At 44.4% G+C, this 23,372-nt stretch overlaps 2 protein-coding genes across 16 annotated transcripts in view; one reads left to right on the forward strand and one right to left on the reverse strand.

Moving 5' to 3' along the window:
* Nucleotides 1-646: 646 nt before the first annotated feature.
* On the reverse strand, nt 647-22,576 carry OIP5 (Opa interacting protein 5). Of its 2 annotated transcripts, XM_003780436.5 has the most exons (5): nt 21,947-22,576; nt 21,623-21,689; nt 11,073-11,195; nt 4,614-4,695; nt 647-1,218 (listed from the first exon to the last, which is right to left on the reverse strand). In XM_003780436.5, the coding sequence occupies exons 1-5, from the start codon at nt 22,338-22,340 to the stop codon at nt 1,123-1,125; spliced, it is 762 nt and encodes a 253-aa protein (XP_003780484.4). In that variant the 5' UTR covers nt 22,341-22,576; the 3' UTR covers nt 647-1,122. The 2 variants fall into 2 exon arrangements, with proteins under 2 accessions (XP_003780484.4, XP_024088032.2); XM_024232264.3 differs by lacking the exon at nt 11,073-11,195.
* NUSAP1 (nucleolar and spindle associated protein 1) overlaps nt 22,562-23,372 on the forward strand; it is a 47,270-nt gene continuing 46,459 nt past the window's right edge. For all 14 annotated transcript variants that reach the window (XM_024232255.3, XM_024232261.3, XM_054532602.2 and 11 more), the window contains exon 1: nt 22,562-22,756. In XM_024232255.3, coding sequence (XP_024088023.2) covers nt 22,664-22,756 — 93 coding nt within the window. In that variant the 5' untranslated portion in view covers nt 22,562-22,663. The remainder of the gene's footprint in view (nt 22,757-23,372) is intronic.

Here is a 23,372-nt window from a genome sequence, read left to right on the forward strand (position 1 = left end):
GTTACCTGCTTTATGTGCGTGTATCCCTATGTTCCTTTATGTCAAAACCCTTACTAGAGTCATAATTTTACATATCTTTTTTTTTTTAGATGGAGTTTCACTCTGTCACCCAGGCTGGAGTGCAGTGGCACGATCTCGGCTCACTGCAGCCTCTACCTGCTGGGTTCAAGCATTTCTTCTGCCTCAGGTTCCTGAGTAGCTGGAATTACAGGTGCGCACCACCGTGCCTGGCTAATTTTTGTATTTTTAGTAGAGACGAGGTTTCACCACGTTGGCGAGGCTGGTCTTGAACTCCTGACCTCAAGTGATCCACTGCCTTGGCCTCCAAAAATCTGGAATTACAGATGTGAGCCACCGCGCCAGGCCTGTAATTTTACATATCTTTATGTGATTATTTGAATGTCCCTCTCTGACTAGATTATAAATTCTAAGGATACAGTGTGTCTATTTTTGCTTACCTTTTATCCCCAGCACCTAGTCCAACACTTTAAAAATATATATTAAATTAATATTTTGATAAGTTACTCAAAGTGCTACATAAAACAAAATTATAGAAAATAGTACTTTGGTAACTGTTTTGTTTTATCATTCCTTTCATTATTCCTCTGTTAACCTCAGTTTACAATTGAAAAAGAGACAAATTGTATATTATTTAGGCAATTTATTAAACATTACCTATAGAATATTATGATCTGTATTTTACATAAGTTAAAAAGTGATTTATTAGTATTCATAACAATGCTCCATGCAGGAGTAATAGAAGTCAACATTAAGCCCAACTCTATTTTCAGACCAACCATGCAACTTTAGATCAGAGGACACATGGGACTCTGCATCTTAATTCCTAAATTTACAAAGACATTTTCAGAGATAAGTATTATGAATTCAATAAGAATCTAAAGTAAGTTCTCAAGGCAAATAGCTATAAAAGAGAAGAATCCTTAGTCTCTCATCTTCTAAAAACAGCTTCACAAATAATTTGGAAAATCAGTCTAAAGGTAAATAGAAACTGCATTTCCCCTCCATTCTTGAAGCCAATCTTTTTCAAGAAATGATTAAGCAGCACCTGTTGTTGAAGACAGCAATAGAGCCTGAACCTGACACTCAAGCTTTGGTACAGGATCAGTTTTCTGGCTTGGACTGGTCAGGAGTCACTTCACTCAGAATCTTCATTAGTGATTTTAAGCGATTGTGCGTTAGCACTATCTTCTCTTTCAGCTAGGAAGATAAATATATAGATATCAGGGCATCTTTTTTTTGTTTTTACTTATTTTAAGAGACAGGGTCTCACTCTGTTGCCTGAGCTGGAGTACAGTGGCACGTTCATAGTTCACTGCAGCCTCAAGCTCCTGCTCTCAAGTGATCCTCCTACTTCAGTCTCCTGATTAGCTAGGACTACAGTCATGTGTTTTAAATTTTCTTTGTAGAGATGGGGTCTTGCTTTGTTGCAAGGCTGGTGTTGAACTCCTGGCAATCAGTGATCCTCCTGCCTTGGCCTCCCAAAGTGCTGGAATTACAGACATGAGCCACCACACCAAGCTGGATATCTGGGCATTTTAAGCTTAACTATCAATTTGCTGGTCACAAACACCATTTCAAATTTAAGCTAGTTTATATCTAGTAATTGGGAGCTGGCAATGTCTAAATGCATTTGAGGAATAAATTTCTTCTAATTCTGGAAGAACTTTATACAACAACCTAGCACACAGTAAGATCTTCAGATGTGGCCAGGCGCAGTGGCTCATGCCTCTAACCCCAGCACTTTGGGAGGCCGAGTCGGGCAGATCACAAGGTCAGGAGATCAAGACCATCCTGGCTAACACGGTGAAACCCCGTCTCTACTAAAAATACAAAAACAAAATTAGCCGGGCATGGTGGCGGGCGCCTGTAGTCCCAGCTACTCAGGAGGCTGAGGCAAGAGAATGAGTGAACCCAGGAGGCGGAGTTTGCAGTGAGCCAAGATCATGCCACTGCATTCCAGCCTGGGCGACAGAGCGAGACTCCATCTCAAAAAAAAGATCCTCAGATGTAAAGTTTCATGTAAAAAAAGACAAAACATTGCTGAGCAGCACTGCTACTGTGAAGATGAATAAAGTGTGGTCACAGAGCTTTGTGGAGACAGTCTTCTCCTCCTTTTCCAGTGGCAAGAATTTAGCTTTTCTTTTAACCCTTTGTTAACATAACAAATGCCTCTCCGACTTTAATATTCTAATGGTCTGCAAAGTTAACTCTGGTTATTAGGTTTAGAACAGATAACTGTTGCAATCAGATAATTTTTAAGAGTTCTTACAGCTATATTTAGAATGAAATTTAGTGTTGTTACTCAGCAGGGCAAGAGCAGTGACTTCTGATAATCTCCATTCGCCCCTCCCAGCATAGGATTTCCACCCTACAAGCAAGCTGGGGGCAAGGGCAACTGGGTTCCCAGCTACTGGGGAGGCTGAGGCAGGAGAAGCACTTGAACCTGGCACTCACACCTGTAATCCCAGCAGTTTGGTAGGCCGAGGCGGGTGGGTCACCTGAGCTCGGAAGTTCGAGAACAGCCTGGCCAACATTTTTAGCAGAGATGGTGAAACCCCATCTCTACTAAAAATACAAAAATTATCTGGGCATGGTAGTGCGCGCCTGTAGTCCCAGCTACTCAGGAGGCTTTTTAGTATTTTTAGTAGAGACAGGGATTCTCCATGTGGGAGAATCGCTTGAACCCGGGAGGAGGTGGCTGCAGTGACCCAAGACTATGCCACTGCATTCCAGCCTGGGAGGCAGAGTGAGACTCTGTCTCAAAAATAAATAAATGTTTCTGTATTTGCCATATACCTTGAAGAAAATTTCCACAGACTTAAGACGGTTGTTTCCTTTATAATATTCTTCCTGGATCCTATCAATGGAACTCCTCATACTGCCATTCCAAAGTCATTTCCCATACCAATTATTATTATTTTTGAAACAGATTCTGTCACCCAGGCTAGAATGCAATGGTGTGATCTTGGCTCACTGCAACCTCTGCCATCCAGGTCGGTCCAAGCGATTCTCCTGCTTCAGCCTCCCAAGTAGCTGGGGCCGGGATTATAGGTACCTGCCACTGCGCCTGGCTAATTTTTGTAGTTTTAGTAGAGACAGGGTTTCACCATCTTGGCCAGGCTGAACTCCTGACCTCATGATCCACCCACCTCGGCTTCTCAAAGTGCTGGGATTACAGGTGTGAGCCACCGCACCCAGCCAATAAGAATTCTTTTTTTTTTTTTTTTTTTTTCAGACAGAGTTTCACTCTCAATGGCAAGATCTCGGCTCACCGCAACCTCTGCCTCCCAAGTTCAAGCGATTCTCCTGCCTCGGCCTCCCGAAAAGCTGAGATTATAGGCATGTGCCAACACGCCCGGCTAATTTTGTATTTTTAGTAGAGATGGGATTTCTCCATGTTGGTCAGGCTGGTCTCGAACTCCCGACCTCAGGTGATCTGCCCACCTCAGCCTCCCAAAGTGCTGGGATTACAGGCGTGACCCACCAGGCCCAGCCTTTTTTTTTTTTGAGACGGATTTTCACTCTTGTTGCTCAGGCTAGAGTGCAATGGCATGATCTTGCCTCACCACAACCTCTGTCTCACGGGTTCAAGTGCTTCTCCTGTCTCAGCCTCCCAAGTAGCTGGGATTACAGGCATGTGCCACCACGCCCGGCCAATTTTGTATTTTTAGTAGAGACAGGGTTTCTCCATGTTGGTCAGGCTGGTCTCAAACTACTGATCTCGGGTTATCCGTCTGCCTCAGCCTCCCAAAGTGCTGGGATTACAGGCGTGAGCCACTGTGCCCAGGCAAGAATTCTTTTTTTTGAGACGGAGTCTCACTCTGTTGCCCAGGCTGGAGTGCAGTGGCGCAGTCTCGGCTCACTGCAACGTCTGCCACCTGGGTTCAAGCGATTCTCCTGCCTCAGTCTCCTAAATAGCTGGGATTACAGGCGCCTACCACCATGAGCGGCTAAATTTTTTTTTTTGAGACAGAGTCTCGCTCTGTTGCCCAGGCTGGAGTGCAGTGGCACAATCTCAGCTCACTGCAACCTCCACCTCCCAGTTCAAGCAATTCTCCTGCCTCCGCCTCCCGAGTAGCTGGGACTACAGGCATGTGCCACCACGCCCAGCTAATTTTTTGTATTTTTAATAGAGATGGGGTTTCACTGTGTTAGCCAGGATGGTCTCGATCTCCTGACCTCATGATCTGCTCGCCTTGGCCTACCAAAGTGCTGGGATTACAGGCGTGAGCCACCCACGCCCAGCCAAGAATTCTTAGTAACTGTTTCATCACTCTTATGTCTGAGACAGCTGAGCAATTATAAGGTGTTTGCAAAGAAGACAGCTCTATGGCAAGATGATGATATCCATTCCCAGCACAAAGGAGAATACAGGAGTGCAGCAGTTGAGCAGCTTTTCCTTTCTTCCTGAACTACACCTTACAGTGTGGTTTTAGTATTTTGCTTTTCATTACAAATTCGATAGGGAAGGTCAAATCAAGTATAAAGGATTATTGAGCATCATACCATTTCATCATCCCCAAGTTCATTGGTAGAAGTTATCAAGAGTTGTGTATATTTTAAAAAAGCATACAACCATCATGAAATTTTACCTCTGCAATCTTTTCTGATAGAGGAACATTTTGAATATCCATCTCTGATGCATTTACTATGGCTTTTGTTTTTAAGAGATAGCTAGATAGGAAAAAAGAGAAAATATTAGTGTCATACCATGGTTAAGATTATAAATGAACCAAACTTACCTTCTAAAAAAAATGTGTCAAGAAAAGCCTGCCTTCTTAATGATTTTCATTTCAAGACTCATGATGTTACAGCTGGCCCACCATATCCATGGGTATAGCATCCATGGATTCAAACAACCACAGACTAAAAATATTCGGGAAAAAAAACTGGATTGTGTCTGTACTGAACAGGTACAGACTCTTTTTCTTGTCATCATTCCCTTAACATTACAACAACTTTGTAAATTTCCTATGTAAATTTGTAATGTACGTAGCATTTACATTACGTTAGCTGTCATAAGTAATCTGGAGATTATTTTAAAGTATAAAATATATACTTTTATACTTTAAAAAGGAGGATATCCAAAAGTAATATGCAAATATTACACCATTTAATATCAGACACTTGAGTGTCCATGGATTTTGGTATCTGGTGGGGTCCTGGAACCACAGATACTGAAGGATGACTGCATTTTCTTGGAAAAGCAAATTCAAAAATAAACAAATCGTAGAGGATCTCTGCTGCATCCTACCAGAGACAAAATTATCTCAGGGTAAATTAAAGACAAAAACCAGGCTCATATGAATAATTACGATGATTATAAGCTTTACACTTCATCAGCAGGATCCTGTAGCACAGTTTGAAGGAAAGTAATCCCAGTGTGAGACATAGTGTTGGTCACCTATTCCCAGCAGCTATTCCTCACTTTTTTTTTTTTTTGAGATGGAGTCTCGCTCTGTTGCCCAGAGTAGAGTGCAGTGGCACGATCTCAGCTCACTGCAACCTCTGCCTCCCGGGTTCAAGCCATTCTCCTGCCTTAGCCTCCCGAGTAGCTGGGATTACAGGCTTGTGCCACCACGCCCAGCTAATTTTTGGATTTTTAGTAGAGATGGGGTTTTGCCATGTTGGCGAGGCTGGTCTCGAACTCCTGACCTCAGGTGATCCCCCTGCCTGGGCCTCCCAAAGTGCTGGGATTATAGGCTTGAGCCACCAAGCCCAGCTTTCCTCACTTCTTTATTGCCAACAGAATCCAGATTTTTGCCATGAGCCTACTGTTACATATTTGCTTTCTCAGATGAGCTAATCATGTGACATAGTTCTGACCAACAAGGGTAAGAAAATGGGACGGGTGTGCTGGCTCACACCTATAATCCCAGCACTTTGGGAGGCTGAGGCAGGCAGATGGCTTGAGATCAGAAATTTGAGACCAGCCTGGGCAACATAGCGAAACTCCATCTCTTTTTTTTTTTTTTTGAGACAGAGTCTTACTCTGTCACCCAGGCTGGAGTACAATGGCGTGATCTCGGCTCACTGCAACCTCCGCCTTCCAGGTTCAAGCAATTCTTCTGCCTCAGCCTCCCAAGCAGCTGGGATTACAGGTGCCCACCACCATGTCCAGCTAATTTTTGTATTCTTAGCAGAGACAGGGTTTCACCATATTGGACAGGCTGGTCTTGAATTCCTGACCTCAGGTGATCCGCCTGCCTCAGCCTCCCAAAGTGCTGGGATTACAAGCATGAGCCAACATGCCTGGCCAGCAAAACCCCATCTCTACAAAAAAATACAAAAATTAGCCAGATGTGGTGGCATGCCTGTAGTCCCAGCTACTTGGGAGGCTGAGTTGGGAGGATCACCTGAACCCAAAAGGTTGAGGCTGCAGTGAACCATGATCGCTCCAGCATGTGTGACAGAGTGAGACCCTGTCTCAAAAAAAAAAAAAAAAAAAAAAAAAAGGAATAAAAAAAAGATTAAGAAAATTTTATGCTGGCGGAGAGCGCAGTGGCTCATGGGTGTAATCCCAGCACTTTGGAAGGCTGAGGCAGGCAGATCACCTGAGGTCAGGAGTTTGAGACCAGCCTGGCAAACATGGTAAAACCCCATTTCTACTAAAAATACAAAAATTAGCCGGGCATGGTGGAGTGCACCTGTGGTCCCATCTACTTGGTGGGCAAGGCAGGAGAATCACTTGAACCTGGGAGGCGGAGGCTGCAATGAGCTGAGATCACACCACTGTGTTCCAACTTGGGTGACAGAGCAAGACTGTGTCTCAAAAAAAAAACAAAAAAAAAACACAAACAAAATTTATGCTGATGAAAAGAAGGAATTTTTCTTGTGTTCCCATACTCTCCATATCCTTTTCCTTCATGTTTAGGATGCTATCATCAATAGATGTAATGACTGTAATTGCAGCAGCCATCCCGAATCCAAGAGGAAAAGGCCAAAGTTTCTACTTAATCAAAAAGAATGTCCTGACCTTTTATCCAACTCATTTTAAAGATTAAGAAATTAACCAAAATCCCATAATGCTTTTCAAATGTATGTTAAAAATGTGTTACTAAAAGCTTACTTCCCTAACAAAAATGCAATTATTGCTTCTCTAGAACATTTACTTTTGTACTGATTTCTAAAAAAGATGTGGGATTACTAACAGCACACATTTACAGTTTTTTTTTTCCCGCTTTAAAGTTAATTCTAAATAGAAATTGCTTAAGAATCTAGAAATTGGCCAGTCACAGTGGCTCACACCTGTAATCCCAGCACTTTAGGAGGCCGAGGCGGGCGGATCACAAGGTCAGGAGATCGAGACCATCCTGGCTAACACGGTGAAACCCCGTCTCTACTAAAAATACAAAAAAATTAGCCAGACATGGTGGCGGGCACCTGTAGTCCCAGCTACTCAGGAGACGGAGGCAGAAGAATGGCGTGAACCTGGGATGCGGAGCTTCCAGTGAGCCGAGATGGCGCCACTGCACTCCAGCTCCAGCCTGGGCGAAAGAGCAGGACTCCGTCTCAAAGAAAAAAAAAAGAATCTAAAAATTGAGGCTGGGCATGGTGACTAATGCCTGTAATCTTAACATTTTGGGAAGCCCAGGCAGGAGAATCACTTGAACCCAGGAGGCAGAGGTTGCAGTGAGCTGAGATAACGCCACAGCCTGGGTGACAGAGTGAGACTCCGTCTTTTTTTTAAAAAAAAAAAGAAGAGTAAATGATAAGTCCATCTCAGGTATATATTTTGTGTTGGAAATTTGCAATGAAGAACAAATGGTATACCTAATGCACAGTGAGCAACCCATGGTAAAGGACTGGCTTGTAAGTTTTATTGTTTAGTCAACCATAACTCAGCTAAAAACATCTATCTAAGCATAAGAAATGAGAAAAAGCGGCCAGGCGTGGTGGTTCATGCCTGTAATCCCAGCATTTTGGGAGGCCAAGGCGGGCGGATCACAAGGTCGGGAGATCGAGACCATCCTGGCTAATACAGTGAAACCCCGTCTCTACTAAAAATACAAAAAATTAGCCAAGCGTGGTCGTGGGCACCTGTAGTCCCAGCTACTTGGGAGGCTGAGGCAGGAGAATGGTGTGAACCCAGGGGGCGAAGCTTACAGTGAGCCAAGATCACGTCACTGCACTCCAGCCTGGGCGCCACAGCAACTCTGTCTCAAAAAAAAAAAAAGAAATGAGAAAAACGAAACCTTTTAGTTTTATGAAAGGAAAATAAGCTTTTGAGTTAAGATGTGCTCAAATCTCAGCTCTTCCACTTCTTTGAGCCCTAGTTTTCTTAAACTATATTAAGAACTCAGTGATATAAGCATAATGCCTACATAAACTAGGTTGTCAATGCATGTTTTTGTTTTTGTTTTTTAATGGTCAAGGAAAGACTTCTAAGGATGTTTCAGTTTCTTGTAATAAGTAAAAAAGCTTAAGTTAAAAGTGCAATTTATTAGGAAAATAATGAAATAGCCAATGTAATTCATGAGAAAGGATAGCCAGTAGGGTAGTTTTTCTGACACCATGAGGCTACATGATCATTATTTTTACTTTCCTCTGTGTCTGCTTCATGTTTTACTGCAGAGAAGACTTCCCTGCAGCTACATGCATCACATGGGAAATAGCTATCCCATACATAGAGCTTTCACTTCCAAACTTCAACACTAGTACTATCTACACGTAACTGGTATTTCTGGGCCCTTGTTTCAAATTCCAAGGTAGAAAAATGGTTGGCTTAGTCTGGGTCAGGTATCCATTTTTCTTTTTTTTTTTTTTTAGAGACAGAGTCTCGCTCTGTTGCCAGGCTGGAGTGCAGTGGCACGATCTTGGCTCACTGCAACCTCTGACTCCCCAGTTCAAGTGATTCTCCTGCCTCAGCCTCCCAAGTAGCTGGGATTACAGGCATGCGCCACCACACCCAGCTAATTTTTTTTTATTTTTAGTAGAGACAGGGTTTCCCCATGTTGGTCAGGATGATCTCGATCTCCTGACCTCATGATCTGCCCACCTCGGCCTCCCAAAGTAGTGGGATTACAGGTGTGAGCTACCATGCCCGGCACTGTTTTTCTTTTTTAAGAGACAGGGTCTCGCTCTGCTCCCCATGCTAGAATACAGTGACACAATCATAGCTCCCTGTAACCTTGAACTCCTGGGCTGTAGCTATCCTCCCACCTTAGCCTCCCGAGTAGCTAGGACTACAGGCATACACCACCACACACAGTTAATATTTTAAATTTTTTGTAGAGACAGAGTCTTGCTATGTTGCCTAGGCTGGTCTCAAACTCCTAAGCTCAAACAATCCTCCAACTCAGCCTTCCAAAGTGCTGAGATTACAGGCATGACCCACCATGCCTGGCCAGGTATTCATTCTTGATCCAGTACCTGGGAGTGGGAATCACGCATGATACAAATCACACATGATACAAATATACAAGGCCCCACCTATTAGAGGGAGAGAGAGGCTGGGCACAAACCCAAAAGGTATCTACTACAACATTATTTTGCAAAAGCTTGCCTTCTAGAATGTTCTTTTTATCTTTTATTTATTTATTTTTATTTTTTCTGAGACAGAGTGTCGCTCTGTCACCCAGGCTGAAGTGCAGTGGCTTGATCTTGGCTCACTGCAACCTCCACCTCCTGGGTTCAAGCAATTCTCCTGCCACAGCCTCCCGAGCAGCTGGGACCACAGGCGTGCGCCACCACACTTGGCTTATTTTTGTATTTTAAATGGAGATGGGGTTCCACCATGTTGGCCAAGCTGGTCTCGAACTCCTGACCTCAGGTGAACCCCTGACCTCGGCCTCCCAAAGTGCTGGGATTACAGGCATGAGCCACTGCACCCAGCCCATACAATGTTCTTTTTTTTTTTTTTTTTTTTTAAGGGAGCAGTTTGAGATGGGAGGCTTCACCATGTTGTTGCCTAGGCTGGTCTCGAACACGAAGATTCAAGGGATCCTCCTGCCTCAGCCTCCTGGGTAGCTAGAATTACAGGCACACACCACCACATCTGGCAACAAGTTTCTTTAATGAAAGAATACCCTCCTAATTCTCCCATGGTATGATTTTTAAGATATGGTGTGATAAGAAGACATGGAAGATAATCATAATGTTATAAGATTATATTTTGGTCCCACTGCTATCTTTTTTTTTTGTCACCCAAAGCGGAATGCAGTGGTATGATCACAGCAAAATGTAACCTTGAACTCCTGGGCTCAGGTGATCCTCCCACCTCAGCCTCCCAAGTAACTGGGACTATAGGGGCATGCCGCCACATCCAGCTGATTTTTTTAAATTTTGTATTAAAAAAAATAGGGGTCTCACTATATTGCCCACGGAGGTCTTGAACTCCTGCCCTCAAGCAGTCCTCCCACGTTGGCCTCACAAAGCACTGGCATTACAGGCGTGAGCCATCACACCTGGCCCACTGCCATTTTTTTGTCAAAGACAGTGCCTGACTTTAGCATCTTTTTGGTACAAACACTTTGTCTTTTTTTTTCTTGAGACAGTCTTGTTCTGTCACCCAGGCTTGGAGCGTAGTGGTGCAATCTCAGCTCACTGTGCAACCTCCACCTCTCAGGTTGAAGCAATTCTCTTGCCGCAGCCTCCCAAGTAGCTGGGATTACAGGTGTGCACTAGCATGCCCAGCTACTTTTTTTTTTGGACAGAATCTCACCCTGTCTCCCAAGCTGGAGTGCAGTGGGCACGATCTCACAGTGGCACGATCTCAGCTCACTGCAGCCTCCGCCTCCCAGGTTCCAACAATTCTCATGCCTCAGCCTCCTGAGTAGCTGGGATTACAGGCGTCCAACCACCATACCTGGCTAATTTGTGTATTTTTCGTAGAGACGGGTTTCACCATGTTAGCCAGGCTGGTCTCAAACTCCTGACCTCAAGTGATCCACCCGCCTCAGCCTCCTAAAGTGCTGGGATTACGGGCATAAGCCACTGTCCTCAGCCTACTTTGTCTTTCCTGAAAAATATTTTAAAATTTATTTGATGGACTTTGTCTCAAAATAAATGAAGTAGAATGTATTTGATGATCCATATCTGAGTCTACTCACCACGCCATTTTGTCACTGGAAAGGCAGAAGTGGCCTCTCAAGGCAGCCAGGGCAGCATGGGTAGAATACAGATGGAAACCAATGGGAATCCCACAAGAACCACAGAATAAAAGGTTGTAAGTACTAGGGGTGGGGAAAAACAGAATATGGGTAAGGATAAAAAATCATACAAGCAATAAAAAAATAACTAGTCTCTGAAGCATTCCTAACACCTAAGTCAGGGTGAAAATTACATTGTAACAGGAGTGAGAGAAAGAATGTCACATTCAAGAAAGGGTAACTCAGATTGTAATTTAATTACATGCTGGATTGCGGATACCCTTTTATATTCTGGTCAAAGCAATCATGGATGTATAATTATCGCTTCAGAAGAGAAAGGTAATTTACCCCTAATAAACACAAAAAGAGCTAACTAATCTGATTAACATTTAAACATTTAAAACTGCAAATCACCATGTAAAATGGCTATCATTATATAAATTCACAGTTGTTGAAAAAATAATCAAGTTGACTGGGGCCTTACTAAACAAATTGTTCACAGAACTAAAATCAAGATTTGTCTTTTGCTTACATAAAAAAAAAAAAGTTAATGAAAAAAATGCCCAGACTAAAAGAGAAAGAAAAGGGAATCCCATTACCCTAGCAAGCCATCTATTTTGTTTTCCTTATTCTCTGGAAAGATTACTGATGAAGAGTCACATGTTGATTTTAGTTCTCATTACAATTCTTGAGCAAGTCATCATATTTGCTGGTATATAAGACATATTTAAATATTAGAAAGAAACATTTTGGTCAGGCACAGTGGTTCACACCTACTGTAATCCCAGCACTATGAGAGGCCGAAGTGGGCAGATAGCTTGAGCCCAGGAATTCGAGACCCGCCTAGGCAACATGGTAAAACCCGTCTTAAAATAAAAAATAAACGAATAAATTTTTTACAAGAAAAGCACTTTAAGAAAATATTTCATCATGCATGTGCTAAAAGCAATTTTAAAGTGGTTTGGTAAAGGAAAAATTAATTGTATTAATATATAGTATGAAGGGTTTTTTGTTTTTTTTTTGAGACAGTTTCTTGCTCTGTCGCCCAGGTTAGAACGTAGTGATACAATCATAGCTCACTGCAGCCTTGAATTCCTGGGCTCAATTGATCCACCTGCCTCAGCTTCCCAAAGCTGGGACTACAGGTGCATGCTACCATACCCTACTAATTTTTTTTTTGGCAGAAATGGGGTCTTATTTTGTTTCCCAGGCTAGCAGAATTCTATTAACAAAATACAACATAAAAATCACATAGCTAGCCTGGGCATGATGGCTCACGCCTGTAATCCCAGCACTTTGGGAGGCCAAGGCGGGTGGATCACCTGAGGTCAGGAGTTCGAGACCAGCCTGGCCAATGTGGTGAAACCCTGTCTCTACTAAAAATAAAAAAATTAGCCAGGCCTGGTGGCGGGTGCCTGTAATCCCAGCTACTCACGAGGGTGAGGCAGGAGAATCGCTTGAACCCGGGAGGCGGAGGTTGCAGTGAGCGGAGATTGTGCCACTGCACTCCAGCCTGGGCAACAAGAGCGAAACTCCATCTTAAAAAAGAAAAAAAAATCACATAGCTAAAAAGAAATACCTATGTCAATGGATACTAAAAAAGAACAAATAACAAAATATATTAAGTTTATTGGTAAATGAAGTCCCACACCACACATATAGTAATGTAATCTTGTGAATATAGTTAACCAAAAAGCAAACTATGAAATAAAATGTCATTAATTTGAAATTCCACGTAGGAATTAATTAATTCAGACAAAGCACAGTACTTATAAACAAATGTCTCAGTGGAAATTAATTTCCATTCGGGCGCAATGGCTCACGCTTGTAATCCCAGCATTTTGGGAGGCGGGCAGATCACTTGAGATCAGGAGTTTGAAAACAGCCTGGTCAACATGGTGAAACTCCATCTCTACTAAAAATACAAAATTTAGCTGGGTTTCTAGAAGGTTTTCGATTTACTTTGCCCAGATCCATCAGAGGAATAACTATAGTAGCTATAGATAGTAACAGTAAATGAGCATTGACTTCAACTTCAAGTCACCAGCTGCAATAGCCTCTAACAAGAAAGCCTGTCCTTTGAAGCTTTTTTTTCTTTTTCTTTTTTTTTGGATGGAGTGCAGTGGTACAATCACAGCTCACTACAGCCTTAACATCCCAGACTCAAGTGATCCTCCCACCTCAGCCTTCCAAGTAGCTGGGACCACAGGTGCACACTAAAATGCCCATCTAATTTTTAAATTTTTTGTAGAGACAGGTTCTTGCTGTGTTGCCCAGGCTGGTCCTGAACTCCTGTGCTCAAGCAATCCTCCGACCTTGGTCTCCCAAAGTGCTGGGATTACACATGTGAGTCACTGTGACCAGCTCCTTTGAAGCCAGGTAATGACTTCTCCTTTCTACCTATGAAAGTCTGAGACGGTATCTTCTTCCAATAGAAGGCTGTTTCATCTGCACTGAAAATATGTTGTTTAGTGTACCCACTTTCATTTTCTGCAGCTTCTGCATTAGTACTTGCTGTTTCACTTTGGACTTTTGTTATGGAGAAGGTTTCTTTCCTTAAATCTCATGAACCAACCTCTGCTTTTTTTTTTTTTTTTTTTAAGATGGTCTTGCTCTGTCACCCAGGCTGGAGTGTGGTGGCACAATCACAGCTCCACTGCAGCCTCGACCTCTCTGGGCTCAAGCCAGCCTTCCTTCTCAGCCTCCCAAGCAGCTGGGACTATAGGTGTGTGCCACCACATCCGGCTAAATTTTTTTGTATTTTGTAGAGACAGCATTTCACCATGTTGCCCAGGCTAGTCTCAAACTCCTGGGTCCAACCAATCCACCCACCTTGGCCTCCCAAAGTGCTGGGATTACAGGCGTGAGCCATTGCACTGAGCCAACATTTGATACTCTCAAACTTCTTCTGCAGCTTCCTCACCTCTCAGCCTTCACAGAATTGAAGAGAGTTAGGGCCTTGTTCTGGATTAGGCTTTAGTTTAAAGGAATGTTGTGGCTGATTTGATCTACTCATACCACTCAAACTTTCTCCATATCAGCTTATCACTGGACTAGCACTTTTAATTTCCATTTATTTATTTGTTTGTTTGTTTGACGGAGTTTCGCTCTTGTTGCCCAAGCTGGAGTGCAATGGTGTGTTCTTGGGGCACTGCAACCTCCGCCTCCCGGGTTCAAGCAATTCTCCTGCCTCAGCCTCCCAAAGAGCTGGAATTACAGGTGTGCGCCACCATGCCCGGCTAATTTTGTATTTTTAGTAGAGATGGGGTTTCACCATGTTGATCAGGCTGGTCTTGAATTCCTGACCTCATGTGATCCACCCACCTCAGTCTCCCAAAGTGCTGGGATTACAAGCGTGAGCCACCGCACCTAACTCCATTTTTTTCTTCATATTCACAATTTGGCATTACTTCACATGCCTTCCTCACTAAGTTTAATCATTTCTAGCTTTTGATTTAAAATGAGAGATTTGCAACTTTTTCTTTCACTTGAACACTTAAAGGCCATTGTTGGGTTATTAATTGGCCTGAGAAGGCGAGACTGAATGGCTAGTTGGTAGAAGTCAAAACACACACGTATTGATTAAGTTTGCTGTCTTCAATGGGTGCGGTTTGTGGCATCCCACAATTACAGTAATAACAGCAAAGATCACTGATCACAGATCAGCGTTAACAGACATAATGATGAAAAAGTTTTAAAACTGCCAGAACTGGCCGGGTGCGGTGGCTCACGCCTGTAATCCCAGCACTCTGGGAGGCCAAGGCAGGCGGATCATGAGGTCGGGAGATCAAGACCATCCTGGCTAACATGGTGAAACCCTGTCTCTACTAAAACTACAAAAAAATTAGCCGGGTGTGGTGGTGGGCCCCTGTAAGTCCCAGCTACTCGGGAGGCTGAGGCAGGAGAATGGTGTGAACCCAGGAGGCTGAGCTTGCAGTGAGCCTAGATCAAGCCACTGCACTCCAGTCTGGGTGACAGAGCGAGCCTCCGTCTCAAAATAAATAAATAAATAAATAAAACAAAAACTGCCAGAATTACCAACATGTGACACAGAGACACAAAGTGAGCACATGCTGTTAGAAATGGTGTCAACAGACTTGCTCAACAAAAGCTTGTCACAAACCTTCAATTTGTAAAAAAAAAAAAAAAAAAAAAAAATGCAGTCCCTGGGCTGGGCGCAGTGGCTCACACCCGTAATCCCAGCACTATGGGAGGCCAAGGCAGGTGGATCACTTGAGGTCAGGAGTTCGGAACCAGCCTGGCAAACATGGCGAAACCCATCTCTAATAAAAATACAAAAATTAGCTGGGCGTGGTGGCATGCACCTGTAATCCCAGCTACTAGGGAGGCTGAGGCAGGAAAGTTGCTTGAACCCGGAAGGTGGAGGTTGCAGTGAGCCAAGATCATGCCACTGCACTCCAGTCTGGGCAACAGAGCAAGACTCCGTCTCAAAAAAAAAAAAAAAAAAAATTGCATTACCTGGGCTGGGCATAGTGGCTCACACCTGTAATCCCAGCACTTTGGGAGGCCAAGGTGGGCAGATCACTTGAGGTCAGGAGTTCAGGACCAGCATGGCCAACATGGCAAAACCCTGTCTCTACTGAAAATACAAAAGTTAGCTGGGCGTGGTAGGGCACACCTGTCATCCCAGCTACTAGGGAGGCTAAGGCAGAAGAATTGCTTGAAGCCAGGGGGCAGAGGTTTCAGTGAGCCGAGATCATGCCACTGGACTCTAGCCTAGGCGACAGAGTGTGACTCCATCTCAAAAAAACAAACAAACAAAAAAGCAGTATCTGCAAGTGCAGTAAAACACAGTATAACTGTATTTTGTTGAATATTACTATAAAACAAGGAAAATTGCAGTAAGTTCAGATAGTGAGATTAATGATATAGCGGTGCCTCAGTGGCTAAACTATAGTTTATGACTTAAAAAAATTTATCCTAAGTTGACTACTGTAGAAGAAAAAAAGAACTTCATTCCCACACTTTGCCTCTGATCATGTGTATAGCCTGTGGCTCCTTATTGTTTTTTGTTTTTGATTTTTTGAGATGGAGTTTCACTCATTCCCCAGGCTGGAGTGCAATGGAGTGATCTTGGCTTACCACAACCTCCGCTTCCTAGGTTCAAGTGATTCTCCTGACTCGGCCTCCCAAGCGAGTAGCTGGGATTACAGGCGTGCACCACCACGCTCGGCTAATTTTGTATTTTTACTAGAGACGGGGTTTCTCCATGTTGGTCAGGCTGGTCTCGAACTCCTGACCTCAGGTGATCCACCCACCTAGGCCTCCCAAAGTGCTGGGATAACAGGTGTGAGCCACCGCGCCCAGCCCCATATTTTTAACAATCTTACCACAGTAGGTACTACGTCTCTAACCATCCATGCTGAGCTGCTTTGGGTTGCCCTGCTCTGCCACTAAGGGTTAGCATCACCTAGCTTGCTGGGCCTTCCATCATTACATTGGATCATGGGCACTGGAGGATATTATGGGAGGAAAATACTTCCAATACACTACCAAATACAACTGTTTCTCCATATCCTTATCAGCAGAATGAGGTCAACTAGACTATATTATCTTTTGGTTATAATAGTCTGTGAATCTACAAGACAACAGGAAGTAATACCAAAGTGATGAAGAGTTGATTTACTGTACGTGATTTGTTTCAAAATACTCCAGGAATTAAAAAAAAAAAAAAAAAAGTGAAGAGTATAGAGGAAAATAATTGTCAAAATATTAATAACTGTTGAAACTGGGTACCTGGGGCTTATTATAGTATTTGTGGTATGTTTAAATTTTTTTTTTTTCCTGAGATGGGGTCTTCCTCTTGTCGCCCAGGTTGGAGTGCAATGGCATGATCTCGGCTCACTGCAACCTCCGCCTCCTGGGTTCAAGCGATTCTCCTGCCTCAGCCTCCCCAGTAGCAGGGATTACAGGCGCCTGCCACCATGCCCAGCAAATTTTTGTATTATTAGTAGAGATGGGGTTTTGCTATGTCGTCCAGGCTGGTCTTGAACTCCTGACCTCGCGATCCTTCCGCCTCGGCCTCCCAAAGTGCTGGGATTACAGGCATGAGTCACTGCGCCCAGCCAGAATTGGGATTATCTTTAAAAAGAAAAGAGGCTGGGCGCAGTGGCTCACGCCTGTAATCCCAACACTTTGGGAGGCCGAGGTGGGAGGATCACGAAGTCAGGAGATTAAGACCATCCTGGCCAACATGGTGAAACCCCGTCTCTACTAAAATACATAAAATTAGCCAGATGTGGTGGCATGCACCTGTAGTCCCAGTTACTCGGGAGGCTGAGGCAGGGGAATCACTTGAACCCGGGAGGCGGAGTTTGTAGTGAGCCGAGATCATGCCACTGCACTTCAGCCTGGGCGACAGAGCAAGACCCCCATCTCAAAAAAATAAAAAAAAATAAAACTAAAAAAATTGAAAAAGAAAAGAAAGGCTGAGTGCAGTGGCTCATGCCTGTAATGCCAGCACTTTGGGAGACAAAGGTAGGCAGATCACTTGAGTTCAGGAGTTCAAAACCAGCCTGGGCAACATGTTGAAACCCTATCTCTACAACAAATAACTGGGCATGGTGGTGCATGCCTTATAGTCCTAGCTACTTGGGAGGCTGAAGTGAAAGGATGGCTTGAGCCTGGGAGGCGGAGGTTGCTCTCCATCCTGGGTAAAAGAGCTAGACTCCATCTCAAAAAATAAATAAACAGAAAAAAGTTTCTTATAAAGCTCCTCACCAAAATATTTATGGATGGAATGATATAATTTCAGGTATCTGCTTCAAAACATTGTGGAGGATAGATATTTTGTTTTGTTTTAGAGACGAAGTCTCGCTATGTTGCCCATGATGGTCTTGAACTCCTGGGTTCAAGTGATCCTCCCATCTTGGCCTCCAAGTGTTGGGATTACAGGCGTGAGCCAGCATGATAAGCCAACTATGATTTCAGATGAAACAAGATTGGCCGAGAGTTGATAACTGCTCTAGTTTAGTGACAGGTAGACAGAGGTTCATTATATTCTTCTCTCAGGTTTGAATTTGACATAACAATTAGAAAAAAATGTACTTCACTTATAATACAAACAAAATTCCATTTAAATAAATACGCTGTTGAGCACAACAAAAGCTCAGGGTAACAAAGCTATTTCTAAGTGTCAACATACTATAATAATCCTTTTTAAAATTAGATACAATAAATCCTCTGCCAGTAAAAGAACAATAAAATGTAGACGGAAGTAACCTTGTATCTGTCTACTTTATGACTTTGAATCTAAGAGGTTCATGCCAACTGCAGAATGTTTAAATGTCAGAGGGAGTATATTTTAGGAGTATTCAAATATGACAGATTGAGAGGGATCAATTTATTTCACATGCCTCATTAAGAGTAAAGTTAAGGACTGGCGTGGTGGCTCACGCCTGTAATCCTGGCACTTTGGGAGGCTGAGGCAGGTGGATCACAAGGTCAGAAGTTCAAGACCAGCCTGGCCAACATGGTGAAACCCCATCTCTACTAAAAATACAAAAATACAAAAATTAGCCGGACATGGTGCTGTGCACCTATAATCCCAGCTACTCGGGAGACTGAGGTAGGAGAATAGCTTGAACCCAGGAGGTGGAGGTTGCAGTGAGCCAAGATCCCGCCACTGTGCTCCAGCCTGGGACAGAGCAAGACTCCATCTCAAAAAAAAAAAAAGAGTAAAAAGAAGCCGAGTCTGCTGTCTCTAAAATTTATGCTCTTTTAGCTGCATCAGTAATCATCCTCTTAATTCATTCTCTGACCCCATCTAGGTAATGAACCTACACTTAGAAAAAAATCAACTTGTCTCAAGCTGTGCCATTTCATAACCCTCTCCGCAAGTCCCATATAGCTCATCTTACTCCACAAATACAGAAACACATGGGGCTTTCTCTCTAGTTTTTTTTTTCTTTCAGATGGAGTCTTGATCTGTCGTCCAGGCTGGAGTGTAGCGGTGCGATCTTGACTCACTGCAACCTCCGCTTCCCAGGTTCAAGCCATTCTCCTGCCTCAGCCTCCCGAGTAGCTGCGACTACAGGCGCTTGCCGCCTTGCCCCCCTAATTTTTGTACTTTTAGTAGAGACGTGGTTTCACCATACTGGCCAGGCTGGTCCCGAACTCCTGACCTTGTGATCTGCCTGCCTTGGCCTCCCAAAGTGCTGGGATTATAGGTGTAAGCCACTGCACCTGGCCTCCCTCCACTTTTTTACAAAGCATCTAAACCAGCATTGTCTAATAGGAATATAATGTGAGTCACATATGTAATTTTAAATTTTCTATTCATTTTGCTTTTTTTTTGAGAAAAAGTCTCGCTCTATTGCCCAGGCTGGAGTACAGTGGGATGATCTTGGCTCACTGCAACCCCCGCCTCCCGGATTCAAGCAATTCTCTGCCTCAGCCTCCCAAGTAGATGGGATTACAGGCGCCCGCCACCACGCCCAGCTAATTTTTATATTTCTAGTAGAAACTGAGTTTCACCATCTTGGCTAGGCTGGTCTTGAACTCCTGATCTCATGATCCACCCACCTCGGCCTCCCAGAGTGCTGGGATTACATGCATCAGCCACCACACCCGGCCTAATTTTGCTTTAAAAAATAAAATAAAAACAGGTGAAATTAGTTTTAAAATATTTTATTTAACCCAATATATCAAAAATGTCATTTCACCATGTAATCAATTTTTTTTTTTAAGACAGAGTTTGGCTCTTGTTGCCCAGGCTGGAGTGCAATGGCGTGAACTCGGCTCACCACAACCTCCACCTCCTGGGTTCAAGCAATTCTCCTTCCTCAGCCTCTTGAGTAGCTGGGATTACAGGCATGTGCCACCATGCCTGGCTAATTTTGTATTTTTAGTAGAGACGGGGTTTCTCCATTTTGGTCAGGCTGGTCTCGAACTCCCGACCTCAGGTGATCTGCCTGCCATGGCCTCCCAAAAGTGCTGGGATTACAGGCGTGAGCCACCGCTCCCAGCTGTAATCAGTATTTTTTTTTTTTTTTTTTTGATAGGGAGTCTCGCTCTGTCGCCCAGGCTGGAGTGCAGTGGCGTGATCTCGGTCACTGCAAGCTCCGCCTCCCGGGTTCACACCATTCTCCTGCCTCAGTCTCCCGAGTAGCTGGGACTACAGGCGCCCGCCACCATGCCTGGCTAATTTTTGGTATTTTTAGTAGAGACAGGGTTTCACCGTGTTAGCCAGGATGGTCTCGATCTCCTGACCTTGTGATCTGCCCACCTTGGCCTCCCAAAGTGCTGGGATTACAGGCGTGAGCCACCGCGCCCGGCCTGTAATCAGTATTTGTAAATGATTAATTTTTCTGTACTAAGTCTTTGAAATCCAGTGTGTATTCTGCGTTCACAGCATATCTCAATGCAGATTTAATAATATATAATAGCTACATATGACTAGTGATTACAGTATAGGACAGCACGGGTCTAGATTCATTAGCCTCCTCTCCAAGAGCACATTCAGGAACCTTCTGCCTCTGGCCCCAGAATACACCCAATTCCAAGCAGGCAATTGCTCCTTCTTGCTTTGTCCCCTTTGGGTGGGAAGGGGCCTCCTATAGCGATAGGTAGTGTGTTTTATTCAGGAAAAAGAAAGGGAGCTGTGGGTCTAACTCCGTTTTTGAAGTTTGTCCAAGCTGCATAAATCTTCCTGGTTACTGGACAAAGCAACTAAGAATTCCTATACTTTAAACCTAACGTTGAATCAAACTGGTCAGAATGAAATGAATTGTCTCAATGTTAAAGCCAAAACTCAAAATTGAGGAGCCTTGCAATACCAAATTCACTGACTACTTTATTGTCACTTGTAAATCATAGTACAGGCAGGTCGCAAAGTTTACCAGGCAGTATTCAAGTACATAACATTCTAGTTGTGTTTTTCTCCAGTTTCTGGGGTTACTGAAGAATTAGCCCTGGCATAGCTTATTACAAACTAATCATAATCGCAAACTTAAAAGTTCTAATATCAAGCGTGGGCAACATACTAAGGCCTCTACAAAAAATTTAAAAATTAGCCGGGAGTGGTGGTGTGTGCCTGTAGTCCCAGCTACTCCGGAGGCTGAGCTTGGGAGGATAGCTTGAGCCAGGAAGGTAGGGGCTGTGGGGGCTGTAGTGAGCTATGATCGCACCACTGTACTCCAGCCTGGGCGAGAGCAAGACCCTGTCTCAAAAAGAAGTTCTAATATCTAAAAGGATTGTAGTTATTCTCACTGTAGACCAAAAGGTTATTTTTTTCTTTTCTCCACTACTAGATCCATCTTTCTTAGCCTCACTTCACTTGTACAAGCCGCCTGGGAGAAGTGGCCCTCAGGAAGATCCTAAAACCTATACACAAATACAACTTTTTCATTTCATTAATACATCAAGTTCATATAAGAGTCAAACAGGTAAAAGCAGCATCCCAAACTGTTTTCTCCTCGTACATGTCAGTTCCACGCTCCTCAGTCTCATAAAGTCAGGGACTAGAGACCAATGTAATTATCAATACGTACCTGCCTTTGAGTGAACCTTCAATGCCAACTAGGAAGGGCGCTTCCAAAACGACGTTATTTGTAACTCCTAGGAAGACAAACACGGGTCAGAACCTATACTCTGCGGGCCTTGAAATGGAAAATCTCTCCTCTCGTCAGACTCATCCTGGCCTTAAATATCAGGAGACTCCCCGATTCCCTGCCCATCCCCAGGCCAAAGAGTTACTTGCTTCCAAATTTTCATCCCGTTTTCTTCCCCAGGTGGTTCTCCGCCACCCGGTGGAGAAAGTGGGAACGCCCTCTCCGGCTAGCCTTTGCCTTTCCCGAAAGCCTCACTGCACTCACTGGAGAAGACCACGGCCCCGAGGGACCGCGACAGGTCCCAGGCTAGGTGCACAGAGTCGGCGAGCACTGCGTGGCACTGTGCGCACTGGAACACAGCGCACCTCTCAGGCTGCAGCCAAGACGGCAGCTGCGGGCCGGCGACCGGCTCCTCAGCCCCCAGCCCTGCGGGGCCAAGCGGCGAGGACCCCTTCACCACCTGCGTATCCCACTCCATGGAGGTCGTAAAAGAAGCTTCATCAATCGCCCTCTCAGTGCCATCACAAAAGTCACCCCGGGGCGGCGTTGCACAATGCGAAGGATGCCGCAGCAGCTGAGCCGCCATCTTCCCGCAGCCGGCGCCTTCGTTTCGAATACACGCCAGGCCCCGCCCCAAGCACAGCTCCTGCGTCCTCATTGGACATTGTGGGCAATCCAAGCACTGGAGTCCGAGTCCGCGCACTCGTTACCTGAACAGGCCTTACAGGACCTTTGGCGCCTGCGTATTCCTGAAGTGTGAGAAAAGCGCGCGTCTGTTGAGACGGGAAATCAGCCTTCCTATTGGTCAGGGTCAGAAGCCCCGCCTTTGAGGCATTTTCAACCAATGGAAGCGCGGCATTCTTCATTTAAACTGTCTATAAATTTCTGCTTAGTCAAGGTTAAGAGTGGCGCCAGGGATTTGAACTGCGCTACGAAGTTTGGTGATCCATCTTCTGAGTATCGCCGGAATTTCGAATCGCGATGATCATCCCCTCTCTAGAGGAGCTGGACTCCCTCAAGTACAGTGACCTGCAGAACTTAGCCAAAAGTCTGGGTCTCCGGGCCAACCTGAGGGTACGGCGCTGGCGGTGCAGGTCCCTGGGCGGGCGCGACGGGAATAGCGGCCTCGGGGAGATGCGGTGCGAAGGGACCGAGAGGGAAGCCCGGGGTCTGAGGCAGCTGTCCCTGCCCCTCGGGCGGTAGATGTGGTTCACGGTAGTCCCAGTTAGAACTCTGATAAACGGAAGAGGAACTGTAGTTTTCACCTCATTTTGAAGCTGGCTTGTCTGGGTGCTCACGTGATAAGCTCTATTCCGAGGGGTGGTTTATTGTTTTTTGTTTTGTTTTGTTTTGAAATTACTTTATACCTCTCAGGGCGTCGATTACGAAACGCAGGCCCAGAAAGCACAAGGGGTGTCGTTAATCGTTAGACAATTAAGTAAATAATTGGCTCAGCTTCTGGAAAACCCCAAACAGACTTCAGTGATTTGTGATATTGCCAATCATCTCTTGATGCTTGATTGATGGACCTGTCAGGAAAAAAAAAAAAATCGACTTTTAGGGGACCACCTCCTTGGGTAAATTTTTATAACTCAGCCCTGTCGATAGTATAGTCATGTACTTATTGATGACTGTTGTGTTGATGGTCTCTATCAAAACCAGTAAGGTCTTTGACTCCGAGGCTACAAGA

This window comes from Pongo abelii, chromosome 16 (assembly GCF_028885655.2).
Source record: "Pongo abelii isolate AG06213 chromosome 16, NHGRI_mPonAbe1-v2.0_pri, whole genome shotgun sequence".
NCBI classification, from domain to species: Eukaryota; Metazoa; Chordata; class Mammalia; order Primates; family Hominidae; genus Pongo; species Pongo abelii.